The sequence below is a fragment of the Rhamphochromis sp. 'chilingali' genome (genome assembly GCF_963969265.1).
Source record: "Rhamphochromis sp. 'chilingali' genome assembly, chromosome: 4".
In the NCBI taxonomy this organism is placed as follows: Eukaryota; Metazoa; Chordata; class Actinopteri; order Cichliformes; family Cichlidae; genus Rhamphochromis; species Rhamphochromis sp. 'chilingali'.
Genome location: NC_137948.1, coordinates 9,025,957 through 9,040,245, shown reverse-complemented (window position 1 = coordinate 9,040,245; position 14,289 = coordinate 9,025,957). Strand labels below are relative to the sequence as shown.

Genomic DNA, 14,289 nt, shown 5'->3' with positions numbered 1-14,289 from the left:
CAATCCAACTTTATTTATACAGCACTTTAAAAACAACGTGGTTGACAAGTGCTTTCCAGTGAAAAACTGAGTTCGCTCAAAACAGTGTTCCTCCCTGTCCAAGATGTGTACATCCTCATCCTTGAAAGAGTGTCCACTGGCCTGTAGGTGTAAATAGACTGCAGAGTCCTGGCCAGTACACATCTTGGACAGGGAGGAACGCTGGTTTGAGCGCGGAGTCAAGGAGCCCATTTACGTGAAAAGGAAAAGACCATCTCTGAATCGAGGAGGGGCCTAAGGGTACGTCTATCGCCATCTTACAATGCTGTGATTGCAGCCATTCCCCAACTCTCTGTGAATGGTACTCATGGCCATTGATCAGTCGTTGTTGATCAATGGTCATGAGAATTTGCATAATTAAGATTAAGGAACTGACCTCCCAGCCCATTGTTCCTTCAGTGGGCTGGTTTCACTCATTATGCAAATGTACTGTTTATGCGATTTGGGGAAACCTGCAGTCAGCTGAGACTGAAGAAGTCACTTGGATGAGTGACGAAACGTTTCTCCCTCAAAACGCTACGTCCAGATGAACAGAATCAACTTTTGGAGATTTACTTACCTGGGTGATTGAGCATGCATCAGGAAGATCTTAAATGTTTTCTGTGGATTTTCTCTCCCTGAATAATTCTGAGTAATGGAAGTGGGGTGTGAATGAGACACGGCGGGTCCAGAGATCATAGTTTTGAGCCATCTTTATTGACTGCGGCTGCCAGCCGCACATGCATCACACCACAATGCAACTTGCAGCTCCAGTTACCTCCGTGCAGGTGCGTCCACACGGAACCGCAGTCCACGCCCCACCACAGGAAGTTAATCAGTTCAGCTCAGCTGTGACTGAGTATGTTCTCTATGACAAACATTTAGATATTTTTTTTTAGAGTGTACTATAATCCTGTCCTATTCACTATCTCATTCTCCACAACCCAGGTGCACTGTCAGGTGTCTCCTGAACTCAAACTTTATTATATTGTACAGCTGTGTAAAACACTGTTGCTGTTTTTTGTAGAACAGGGAAACCGCATAGTCTTTCCTTGCACTTGTATATTAGGTGTAAAATCATGTTTTGTCATCAGCTCTGGATTTTCTCTTGGCAAACATGCTCAGTGCAGACACCAAGGTTCTTGAACAGAATAAAGAATACTCTTTACTGTCTAGCACTGCAAATATGAAAGGTTGCGTGCAAGTGTGAGCACTGGAATGGCATGAACCGTGCTGCTGCTACAGTCTACATCCTCTGTGCAGATTGGACGCAACACCCAATACCCAAGCAATTGTCTTTTTTTTTTTTCATTCACTGCTACTGTATGAAAAGCCCACATAGAACACAATCCCAATCATAAAACCACTCACACACCATCTACTATCACTGTAAGCTGATTTCAGAGCACCCAGACCGTATGATTTCGAGGATCAGTGAACGGCAGATTATGAAGACTAATCCTTAGGGGCTATCTGTTTAGAGGCACATTCTACTCTTAGCAGCTTTAAGTGGAAGTTGCTGTGGAAATACAAATGAATGCTGTGTCTGTCAAGAGCTTAGCCCTTACTATGTGCGCTATGAGACTGCATATGCTTTAAAGGTATTCATGACCAAATCAAAACATAAGTGCAATGACTTTTAATCTCTTTTGACATGGGTAGCTGTGCATACTATCAAAATATCCTTGTAAATCTATGCATTTTGCAGTTAAAAATTGCTATGCTGCATGTATTTTGTGGTCATATAGAACACAGATATGAAATAATCTCCTGAAGGAAAATTTGTGTCTGTTAATCTGTGTGTCTATATACTTGGTCATCTTGATTCGTGCAAAAGCTGTCACCCAAAGATGTTCCAAGGGACAAAAGAACATTACAATTGCTTTTAATGCTTTAGTTTTTTTCCTTTTTTTTCTCTTCTTCCATCAATGATAATTCATGACGCTTGTGCCCTAGGCTTAGGAAAAGCTGTAAGGAAATGTGCCAACTTCTTTTCTCCTATCGAATCCTAACATTTCAGTTGTATTTTTATATTCCAGCAACTAGAGAAATCCATTCTGGCTTCTGTGCCTGAAAGCTAAGATGTCTATGCACTACCAGTCGAAAGTTTGGACACACCTTCTCATGGTTTCTCTCGTGGTTTTCTTTATTTTTACTGCTTTCTACATTGTATATACAAACTGAAGACATCAAATATATGAAGCAAGATATATGGATTTACGTAGCAAGTAATTATATTTTAGATTATATTTTTGAAATAGCCACCCTACACTTTGTTGACGGCCCTGCAAACCCTTGGCCTTCTCTCGATGAGATTCATGATGTAGTCATCTGAAATGGTTTTCACTTCACGGTGTGCCTTTTCAGGGTTCATTTGTGGAATTTTTTGCCTTCTTAATGGGGTTGGGACCAGCAGGTGTGTTGTGCAGAAGTCAGGTTGGTGCACAGTAGACAGTCCTATTTGACAACTATTAGAATTCATATTATGGCAAGAACCAATCAGCTAAGTAAAGAGAAATGACAGTCCATCATTACTTTAAGAACTGAAGGTCTAAAAGGGTAAAAATAATAATAATAATTCATCCGAGTCACCAGCCTCAGAAATCGCAAGTTAACAGATTAGAGCCCCACACAGAGTTGTCTGCCACACAGAGTTCCAGCAGCAGACGCATTTCTACATCAACTGTTCAGAGGAGACTTCACGAATCAAGCCTTAATGGTCAAATAGCTGCAAAGAAACCATTACTAAGGAAAAGCAACAAGCAGAAGAGATTTGTTTGGGCCAAGAAACACACGGAGTGGACATGATACCAGTGGAAATTTGTACTTTGGTCTGATGAGTCCAAATTTGAGATCTTTGGTTCCACCCGCCGTGTCTTTGTGCAACTCTGACAAGTTGAATGCATGGTCTCTACTTTCCTGTTTCCCACTGTGAAGCATGGAGGAGGTGTGATGGTGTGGGGGAGCTTTGCTTCTAACACTGTTGGGGATTTATTGAAAATTGAAGGAACACTGAACCAACATGGCTACCACAGCATCCTGCAGCAACATGCCACGCCATCCAGTGAACAGCAGTGACAATGTGTGAACTACCTCAGCTGCAAGATGATTTTTTGCATTTAGTATCTCTTACAGCATCCTGACTATGACTGTGAAGAGTATGGCGACAACTGTGGACACAAGGTCAAAGCCAAGAACCCATGGACATGAGCAAATGCTGTATTTCCTTCCCTTAAGATACTCTGCCAGGCCTTTACTGCCTTCAGGTGTTGATTGTTTGTGACTCTTCCTCAACTCAGTTTTGTCTTCAGTGATTGAAAGTATGCCATATGGCAGCGGTCCCCAACCTTTTTTGCGCCACGGAACAGTTTATGTCCGACAATATTTTCACGGACCGGCCTTTAAATACAACAAAATAAAACCAGTACCGGTACCTAAGAAGAATTATTCATAACACACAGGAAAAGACCCATGGAAACCGAGTTAACGATAAAAACGCTTAAAAAAAATGATAAAACTCCTGAAAAGCATAAATTTCACACCCGAGCCTCAACTCTCGCGGCCTGGTACCAAACGACTCACGACCGTGGCTCGGGGACCGCTGCTGTATGGCCATGCCTCAAGAAACTCCTGGTTTGCTTTAACAGTATTCTTTAAGTCATTAGGACTGTAATCCCTTCTGAGCAGATAGTATGGACACTGCAGAATTAATCCTGCTACTTCTATCAGCAATCACATTATCAGTAAACACTAATGACCCGGTTCCATTGGCCCTTCCATAACATTGCCACCATGTTTGATAGATAATTTGGTATTCTTTGGATTATAAACTGTTTCTCTCCTTTTATACACTTTCCTCTTCTCATCATTCTAGTTCAAGTTAATCTTGGTTTCATCTGTCCAGAGATTTTTTTCTTTGCAGTACTGCACATGCTCTTTTAGATGTTTTCTGGCTAAATATAATCTTCCTGATCTTCAGTGTAATCACTGGTCTGCAACTTATTATGAAATCTCTGCATTTCCATTCATGTATGTCTCTTGATTGTAGACTCTGAAAATAATATACCTACCTCCTTGTGACATCCTCTCACTCCTGTTTGGTCACAGACGTTTAATTTGCAGGATATTTTGAAGCGGTAACCAAAGAAAAGAGTATTGTGATCATCCTTTTTGGCTCCCATTCCTGCTTTTCCAGGCTTTTTAGTGTTGCTGAGCTGACCACTGCATTCATTCTTTTTAAGAATGTACCAGATAATTGATTTGGGCACCCCTAAATATTTTGCTATCTATCTGATTTTGACTTTTCAGGGTAATGATGTCCTCCTTCATTCTCACTGACATTCTTTTGGATTTCATCTTGAGAGTTCCAGGGAATAGCTGGATTAAACAACGCAACTACAAGTACAACACTTGGAATTAACTCCAGATCTTTTATATGTCTAATCTGTCATAAAGTAATGAGGGAACTAGTATTTTTGTCAGTCATCTGTCTAATTTCCTTTGAGCCTCTAAAAATGAGTATAAAAATGTTCATTATTCCTAAACAGTCAGTGCAATACTTTTGTTAAATCCCTTGGATTAAAGATGAAAGTCTTCAGTTTTTGCATACCAATGAGATACTTACATAGGTCTGCTAAGTGCAGTATTATACCACAGAAGTACTGCTATGAACCACTGTACATCCTGTCACTCCTGTTTGGCCACAGATAATTTGGCTAAAGTGAGAGTACACTACATCCATTCTCTGGATCTACTCTGGATCTACTCTGTGGTCTCCTCCTTGCTACACTGCCTTGCTACTTTTCTTTCTCTTCTGTGAGGGGGTTTGTTTTACAATAGTCATATTTACACTTGTGGCATAAGCAGATTTTGACTTGTAGATGGATTACTGTCCATGCAGTGCCTCCCAAGATTAAAAAAAAAAATCAAATCAAATAAAAACTATATATTTTGGAGAGTAAAACTATCTGAAATAGTATCTACTTTGATCACAATTTGTAATTAGTTGAAGTGCTTGAACAATTGTGCTTAGCCATTTGCCTTAATGCCCTAAACATTTGCCAGTGCTAACAAAGAATGAGAAATGCCATTCCCAATGTGCACAAGTAAAAAAAACACTGCTTTGTTTTACATGCTTTGACAACTTCAGCTACCATCCAAAAACGGAAAGCCCTGGCTGTTCCAAAGTTATAGTTCCTAACCAAGAGTATACTTTAAAAAAAAAAGCTGGACTTTAAGTACAAGAAAACTAGAGAACATCTATTTTGCTTAGCTTTATACTACGTTGATATGAATACTGAATCAGTCTTAATTTCCGTTGGTGGATGCCGTGTGCATAGCAAAACTCTCTGACACATTTACGAACTGAATTATTGTGCTCAAAGTCTTGGTTGGATGTGTGATTGGATTTCCCACATTACAGGAAAAGACTGGTTAACTTAAAAGCGTGGATTAACTTCTTGTCACGAGCTTAAGAGACGGCCTATGACCATCACAGAGATGTCATAAGCAGTTTACCATACTGTAGACAAGTGCAGGGCCTTAAAAATTATTTGACTCCTGAGCTCTTAGTTTGTTGCACATTTTTCACATATGCAACAATATGTTTCAGATTGAAGAACTGTAGTGCAGAAAAAAAACAACCCAAATGAATACAAAATGCCATTTTTAAATGATGATTTCATCTATTAAGAGAGAAAAGTTATCCAAACCTATGTGGAAAAAGTAATTGCCCCAAAAACCTAATAATTGGTTGTGTTACCCTTGGCAACAAGAACTGCAATCAAGTATTTGTGAGTCTTTCACATCATGGTAGGGGGGATTTGGTATTCTGTTCTTTGCAGAATTATTTTAATTCAGCCACTTTGGAAGGTTTTTTTAAGCATTAACTGTCTGTTTAAGATTATGCCAAAGTGTCCGTGTAGGTTCTTAGTTATCCAGGTCATTCTAGCCTAAGTAGCTTTGAAAGAAAATAACTAGACTTCTTAAGTTTTCTTGAAGACTTTTACTTCTCATCTGAGAAGAACTGAGGGAGCTTCTTGAGTGAAACGTCTTCGAGATACTACAAGAAGACAGTCGCTGCCTTTCCAAGTTCAGATTATGCCAAAGCATCTCAATAGAATTTAAGTGTAGAGCTTGACTAGGCTACTCCAAAGCATTCATTTAGGTGGACTTGCTATGGACTCGCCATTCTAGTCCTGCTATAAAACCCAAGTGTGCTATGCTTTATAGGGAACAAACTAATGGCTGGACATTCTTCTTCAGGATTTTATGGTAGCACATTCATGGTTCATGGTTATGCCTATTTAACGGGACTCCGACTTTCCAATAAACATTAAGCTTTTGTTTCATCAGTCCACAGAATATTTTCCCCAAAGTCCTGGGGATTGTTTTGGGCAAATGTGAGACGAACCTTTGTGTTCTTCTTGGTCAGCAGTCCTGTCATAGAACCCTCCAACGCATAGTGAGAGCTGCAGAGAGGATCATTGGTGTCTCTCTCCCCTCCCTCCAGGACATTTACAGCACCCGTCTGACTAAAAAAGCCCTTTGCATAGCGGCTGATCCCACGCACCCAATGCAAAGCTTCTTCAAGCTGCTGCCGTCAGGGAGGAGACTGCGGAGTCTCCAGGCCAGGACCAGCAGGCTGAAGGACAGCTTCATCCATCAGGCTGTCAGGAAGCTTAACTCCCTCCCGATTCTGCCCCCTCTCCCCTCTCTCCTCCACGGTCTCACTGAACTCTGTCACACACACTCACACACACACACTCTCTGACTCACTCACTGGCCTGCACCAGTTACCAGTCACTTTGTGGAGCATTGGACTGCCATTACCTCATAAGACTTTGTGTTACACTATCTCATACCGTACATTACCAAATCTCCATTTGCACTATTTGCCTATTTGCACTACTCTGCCTGGTTTGCACTCAATGTCATTTACCCTTATATTGTATATTGTATAGCTTTCTTGTTATATGTAAAATTGTATTATATTATTTAATTTTTTTTTACTTTAAAATATTTTACTTGCATTTTTAATCACTCTTATATTTAAATGTTCATTTTCTATTTTATCTAGGGATTGAGAGTAACGAAGTTTCTATTCTCTGTATGTCCTGTACATGTGGCAGAATTGACAATAAAGTCGACTTTGACTTTGACTTTGACTTTGACTTTTCTCTTTGGAATTCTCCCAATTCGCCATTTTTGCCCAGTCTCTTCCTTATTTTTGAATCATGAACACTGACATTAACTGTGGAAAGTCAGGCCTGCAGTTTTTTAGGTGTTTTTCTGGCTTTGTGTGTGTGTGTGTGTGTGTGTGTGTGTGTGTGTGTGTGTGTGTGTGTGTGTGTGTGTGTGTGTGTGTGTGTGTGTGTGTGTGTGTGTGTGTGTGTGTGTGTGGCTTCCTGGATTAATTATCAACACATTCTGAATCTTTGGTAGTCCAGCCTCTCCTGGGAAGGCTCAGTACTGTTCCAAGTTTTCTCCATTTGTGGATAATGGCTCCCACTGTGGTTCACTGGAGTCCCAGAGCCTGTAACCCTTTGAGGACTGGTAGATGTCAGTTAAAGATTAAACCAACAACAACAAATGTTTTCCTCACGTCTTAATCATCTTTGATCTTATAAGGTGTTTACTACCTTGCCCTGCTACTCTAGTATGACTAGCAGTTTGTTCATGAGTATTTGGGACACTCTGGTAAACATGCTCTGGCCTATTTTATCAGTTTTCATAGTCATGTTGAAGTGCGGATTAGCTTCCCAGGCTGAAAATGACAGCATGTTGCTGAGCTAACAGAGATGGCAGGCCTATTTGCCCTCTTTTTCCCCTGGGGTTGTAAATATTTACTGTACAGTAAATATATACTGTACCAGTTTTTTTTTTTTTTGTTTGTTTGATAAGCACGTTTCCGGCAAAATTCAGATTAGAAGTCATTCTCTGAGGACTCGGCACCTCGCCTCTAGAGTCTGCAGTTTTCTCTGCTTATATCAGTGAGCAGAGCTCAAGTCTGTTGAGCTCTGCTCACTTTTGATTTTGTCCGGAGCAGCTGCAGGCTCATCATCCTCCCCACATGACCTCCCTCTAAATGCAAGCGCGCAGGTCAGCTTCTCTGAAAACAAAACCAACTCTCAGAAATGAAGGCAAGAAGTAGAAAGTGTTGCAATGAATTTCAAATGAACTCTTATGCAACTGAATTCTATTAGATTTCATTCATTTTAAGAACTGAATGAACTGGTGAGGACATCATAGATATTCTTTATTCATCTGTAATGTTTTAAGTCTGATACTCTTTTTTCAAACAAAAATAAATTAAAAATAATTCTTTCACTGAGTCTTCTTCAATTAAGATCGACAGATACACATCTGAAAACATTTCCTGCATTACATTTTTAATAAGTTTTAACAGCTTTTGCTAAGTTAATTGACTGATTATTTACAGTTATTGTCACTGGTCACAACATAAAATTAACCGAAACTTCATGAGGTTCATTTATTGTTGAGTTTTATTTTTTTCACGTCCTCACGTCAGTAATTTTCATTGTGCTAAATAGGCTATTGTCCTCTAGGTGTAGCATTATTATCATTCATCTTAAGGCAAAATAGCCACTATTATTATATTAAAGAATACAGTTACAAAGTGGTTTCCAAATAGAGGACTATTGAGATGTCAGAAGAAAGTCTCTTTTTGCCGTATTGCTTTAAAATAGCTTGTTGAAGCTGAACTCTCCATGTGAACTGTTTTATAGGTCTGAGATTTTTTTATTTTAATTTTCCGCTTCGTGAAAATACACTCACATATCCCTGAATAGCCTCTTACAGCTTTCACTTTTCAACTCTTGCTGCATCTTATTTCAACGTTTCCGTGGTAACTTCCTACGCATCAGTCTGATAATCGTCTTGCAGCTGATAAATTTTAGGCATGGAGGGAGGGGAGGCGTAAATGACCGCGAGAGGGAGTCCGGGAGAGAGAGCGTCATAAGAAAATCCTTGGTCAAACTTGGACAAATCCTCACGCAACGTGACATCCTATAGGGTGGACACTCGTGGGGCAGCGCGTGTGAAAATGACGGAAATGTGACATTTTGGCGCACAGCTCAGCTCTCTCGGAGATGATGTTTGCACTTTGTGCACCAGTGGAAGTTGTTGAAAACTGCCGAGTGCCGAATGTGATCATCGCCTCACCTGTTGTGCTTGGAAATTAGCTGCGGCTCGCGCGTCCCTCCTACTTCGCACCCATGAACTTTTCGGAACGCCGCGCGCTGCCTCATCCTTTACGCAGACAATGAGGATGAGCCGCCGATCCAGGACCCTTCTGTCGCTTAGCTTGAACTTCTTCGCGCTGTTTTTCTCCATAACCGCGTTTATAACTACTTACTGGTGCGTCGGGACGCAGAGAGTGCCCAAGCCAAAGTGCAGCAAGCTGCGGACGCACCAGTGTATAGACTACGGGGTGAACGAAACGGACCCCAACAAAGTGGTGTACAGCTGGGAGACAGGCGACGACAGGTTCCTGTTCCGTCAGTTCCACACTGGAATCTGGATCTCATGCGAGGAAAATATTCACGATGAAAGTAAGGTGTGTGTGTGTGTGTGTGTGTGTGTGTGTGTGTGTGTGTAGTGCGTGAATGTTTTTTATTAGTTAACACAGCAGCTGGAATGATTACATACTACTTTGGTTCTTTTTCCTAACTTAAGAGAAACACATAACTATTCATGTAACACAACGATAATCTCGGCAATAAAAGCTTCTGTAAGTGAAGAAAAATGGCACATGCGCCAATTCATGATTACGAAGGAATGGCTTTGAAATCAGTGTAAAGACTTTAACCATTTGGAGCTATTTTTTCTTATTATTTATAATCTTTTTTTAATCTTTAGTTTTAATTGTTTATAATTGTCATCAAACTTGACAACACCTGAGCTGATGTAAGCATTAACGAACAACCATTCAACATTTAAAATAGCCAAAGAAATAAAAACAAAAACAAAAAAAAAAACAGCAAATAGTAATTTTTATAAACTTGTCATTTTAATCTCCTCCTTTGTCAAAATACAACACTTAGTTAAAATGGAGATTGGCTGCTCCTTCAGAGATTTTCTTTCCTTATTTTTTTAATGGCTTTCCATTTGTGTCATTATGCCTTAGAAAAGTAAGCAGCAGCACTTGAGTCTGAAATCATTTAATTCACTTTTTCATCATTATTTATTTTTTAAGGGAGACAAAATAGCACTTAGATCCCCAGCTGGCCGGCTGCCTGGGACTTGAATGGTGTGTTGCTTGAGTTACTCACTAAGTCTGACCATTATGGAGTATTGTAAATTAATAACAGAGGGCTCAAGAGGGTGGATTATACGTGTGTCAGAGGAGTGATCATGACCATGAAAAGTTCAGGGACAAAAGGTGTGATCAGCCCAGATTAGTCCTCTCTCTGTTTAGTTTATTACAGCTGGATAAGGAATTACTGAAGCATCTGTCTGTCAGCTCTGTAATACGCCATGACAACCTGTGCTGATAATCTGTGTTTTTGTGATGTACTAGAAACAAACCAGAGTTTCAAAATATCCAAGAAGCAATTGCAATAACACATTTTTATCTCATCAAGTGACTGTGGGATGGTGAGGAGGAAGGGGGTGCTGAGACAGCTTGAGTTAATAAGGATTACGTAACAGAGGCCTTGATGAGTTTTTCCTCAAAACAGCTGTTGCCACCCTCCTTCTACCTGATTAAAGCGTTCCACTTGCAACAAATCCAGTGGCATGCTCTGGTCAACAGATGGAAAACATCATGTCTGCAGGAATCCTTAGTGTCAATGGTTATTTTGTATCCTGTTTGTCACAGACTGTCATTATGCCACAGTTTTTGAGCCTACCTGTGTTTTTAAAGTCCATATATATATATATATATATATATGATCAGTAATAAATAATAAATCATGACAGCATGTCATCTTCTGCTGTGTTTCTAGGTGAGAGATGTCGAAGTTTTATTGATTTAGCCCCTGCATCAGAAAAAGGTGAGTGCTATCTGCGTTACCTTGGTTATCACAACTCTTTAAGCCCTCTAATTCTTACCCTATTTTCATTCACTGAGCTGTACTTCCCCATGTTTGTGAATATTTCTGCATCACTGTAACATCTTGGTCCGTTCTGATCTAATCAGCAACTGTCAGTTCAAGAATGTTTTAATGTGAAATCATGAAGGAGGGCTCACACATTCAGTTTAAAGTTTCACAGATGTTTAGCTGCGATGACACTTTCACTTGAGAAATGCTTAGTTCCTGTCAATCTGTCAAGAAAAGCAAAAAATCGAGAAGCGGAGTGAAGAGGAGTTGAAATGTCTGATCATCATGTGCAGCCAGATTATATTCCACTAGATTAATTGGAAGGCTGAATAAAGCTTTCTGTAAACCGGAAAGCTTTGACATCAGTTCAAGTAGCACTTCATATGAGATCGTCATGTTACTTTCACCCCACATTAAGTCTGACTAACCAGTGAGATTGAGATGTTAGGTGACAATAAATCAAAATCTTCCCTTTGATAAAGAATCTCCATCTTAATTTATGTTATTGTGCATTTCTTGTTTGCTTTTTGGGCATTTTTCAGGGATGCTGTGGTTGTCACTTGTTTCTGAGATGTTGTACATTATTCTGCTGGTGGTTGGCTTCAGTCTCATGTGTTTGGAGCTAGTGCACTCCAGCAATGTCATTGATGGACTCAAACTCAATGCCTTTGCTGCCATCTTTACAGTACTTTCAGGTATGTGCTTGATTCTATTTTTCACTAACTTTAATGCTTTTGTGACATTTCCTGCAGTGTACTGTATTCAAGTATTTGCTTCTGGTTTCTAAGATTGTCATTTATCTTTGTAAGCCAGCTTTTGAAATACAACATAACAAACATATCCTGGTTAATCTGTTAATAAGGAGGGAGCTGTTGTTCTTGAACCAGAGAAACATCCCTCTGGTTTCCTTGTAATGATCAGAAGTAAATCTGAACTCAATTCAAAATCTAAAAAAGAAACAGAAGCCTTGAGAAGAAAGCAGAGGGTCAGCTGAATATGTTTTTCACTTCTTTTCCCAAAATAACAGTTTGTAAATGAACCTTAGTAAATTACATGGATGGGGATTTAAGGTTATCTATACCTGGATAACATCACTGTTTTTACTTAGGATATTCATATTTCCATACCCATGGAAAGGGTTGATTCTGCACTCGAAAGAAATCATCGAAGTATTTTTTTAATACTGTTCTTCTTTTCTGTTTGTACACTGAATCAATCAGAAAAGCTTACTAACAATATACTGTGCATATGATTTCAGGTCTTCTTGGCATGGTGGCTCATGTCATGTACACACAGGTTTTCCAGGTCACCGTCAGCCTTGGCCCACCAGATTGGAGGCCCTACAACTGGGACTATGGCTGGTCGTTCTGGTAAGACTCTGCAAACATCCACCTCAATACAGATAATTTTATACGCTGTGTTATTTATAGTGTTACATAGATAGAGTTAAGTCAAATCGTTCTTTAAGAAACAAGATGAAGAAGTCCACTCTGCATGTCTGTGCTGCCTCACACTGTCAGCAGAAGCGCTGATCTCACCTCTCTTCAGCATCACTGTCTGTAATGAAAAAAGCCCAAAGCTCTCGTGTTATGGTAGGATTAGGCTTTGGTGTCCAAAGCCCCAGTGCGGGTGTGATTAGAATTGCATAAGGGAATAATATTTTACTCCTTTACAATGTGCACAGTATGCTGAAAATTCATTTTGGAGGCTAAACAATTCTTGACCTTCTGTGGGAATTATCCAGTCTGCATGAAAACAACATGGGATGATGATTTGATTGTCTGACCTCACATGCGAACCAGCCTGTTTGAGGAGACCAGGGGGACTTAAAGTGATTGGCACTAATCTTACCAAATACAGTGTCACGGTATTGAGGGTAAAACGTCAGAATGCTGAAGCGCACCATTAGGTTTTCACTTTTTTTGTTAGTTTTTTTTTTCAGCTACCACATCTGTTTATTAAAATATGAATTCTCTTGCTGTTTTATATCAGCATGGCCTGGGCTTCCTTCACCTGCTGTATGGGTGCATCTGTCACCACCCTCAACTCCTATACAAAGACCGTCATTGAGTTCAGACACAAACGCAAGACCTTCGAGCAAAGCATCAGGGAGGAGGACGCACGGGAGGCATTCGGATATTTCCGGGAGCACTCTGTGCACTCAATCTCCAAATCTGTGGATTATTACTCTAGTCAGACCATAAAAAGTGGCAGGAAAACTCCTATACCAGGTGACTCGCTGGACTTCAGTGACATTGCAAATTCTTTGGGGGAAGAGCAGTGCTGAGTGAGAAAGGACAGTAGGTGGCAGCATTTCTCTTAATGTGGCATCTCATTGGACTGACGCATAGTTGTCTTTGGTAAGTTTTCACTGTGGGACAAACACCTACAAAGATAACAGGCCGCGGTGTTAGCCCTGTCTGACACATTTAAGTACTGCCTTAATGAAAACCCATCATGAAAGTTTAAGTCATAGAAGTTTAAAGTTGGAAAATTGCAGCTAAAAGTGGACATGAAGGTGTTTTTTCTTTTGTGCAGCTTACCACGATGTAGATTTAAAATGTAATGTTAAGTGTATCTATACTGTTTCAAAAGAATGAGTGTCTCTTTAATGCTTCTAGCCTTATTAGACATGTTCAGTCAGAAAATCTAACTGGGTTTTCATTCTTGCGAATCAAAGCCATAAATGTATACTGCAAATGATGTGCCTGTTTACAGTATTTATGGTACTATTTATTGTAAAATAGATGTAAAGTTTGTACACAGCATGATTGTTGGTAATAATGTATCATTTTTCTTTTGAATGTTCACCTTGGCTAAGTTTGATGGTGTCATAAAGGTCAAACGATCATTTGCAAAACACTTTTGATGGACTAGAATTTTTTTTTTTTTTTTTAAACTGGAAAGAAATTTACCGCAGAGAACAAAATTCCCATAAACACTATGGTAAATGGCCTGTATTTGTATAGCGCTTTTCTAGTCCCTAAGGACCCCAAAGCGCTTTACACAACCTGTCATCCACCCATTCACACACTGGTGATGGCAAGCTACATTGTAGCCACAGCCACCCTGGGGTGCACTGACAGAGGCGAGGCTGCTGGGCACTGGCGCCACCGGGCCCTCTGACCACCACCAGTAGGCAACGGGTGAAGTGTCTTGCCCAAGGACACAACGACCGAGACTGTCCAAGCCGGGGCTCGAACCAGCA

At 40.1% G+C, this 14,289-nt stretch overlaps 1 protein-coding gene across 1 annotated transcript; it reads left to right on the top strand.

Moving 5' to 3' along the window:
* Positions 1-9,182: 9,182 nt before the first annotated feature.
* Positions 9,183-13,638, top strand: LOC308395545 (germ cell-specific gene 1-like protein). Its single transcript, XM_080880428.1, has 5 exons — positions 9,183-9,590; positions 10,986-11,033; positions 11,624-11,776; positions 12,340-12,451; positions 13,074-13,638. Exons 1-5 carry the CDS (start codon positions 9,302-9,304, stop codon positions 13,366-13,368), a joined length of 897 nt encoding a protein of 298 aa, XP_080736554.1. The 5' UTR covers positions 9,183-9,301; the 3' UTR covers positions 13,369-13,638.
* The last annotated feature ends 651 nt before the right edge of the window (positions 13,639-14,289 follow it).

Excerpts from the sequence above, each read along its gene's own strand:
- LOC308395545 (XM_080880428.1), top strand. The coding sequence starts at position 9,302 with ATGAGGATGAGCCGCCGATCCAGGACCCTTCTGTCGCTTAGCTTGAAC. Across the intron at positions 11,034-11,623 it reads AGCCCCTGCATCAGAAAAAG|GGATGCTGTGGTTGTCACTT; the intron begins GTGAGTGCTATC and ends GGCATTTTTCAG. Across the intron at positions 11,777-12,339 it reads CATCTTTACAGTACTTTCAG|GTCTTCTTGGCATGGTGGCT; the intron begins GTATGTGCTTGA and ends ATATGATTTCAG.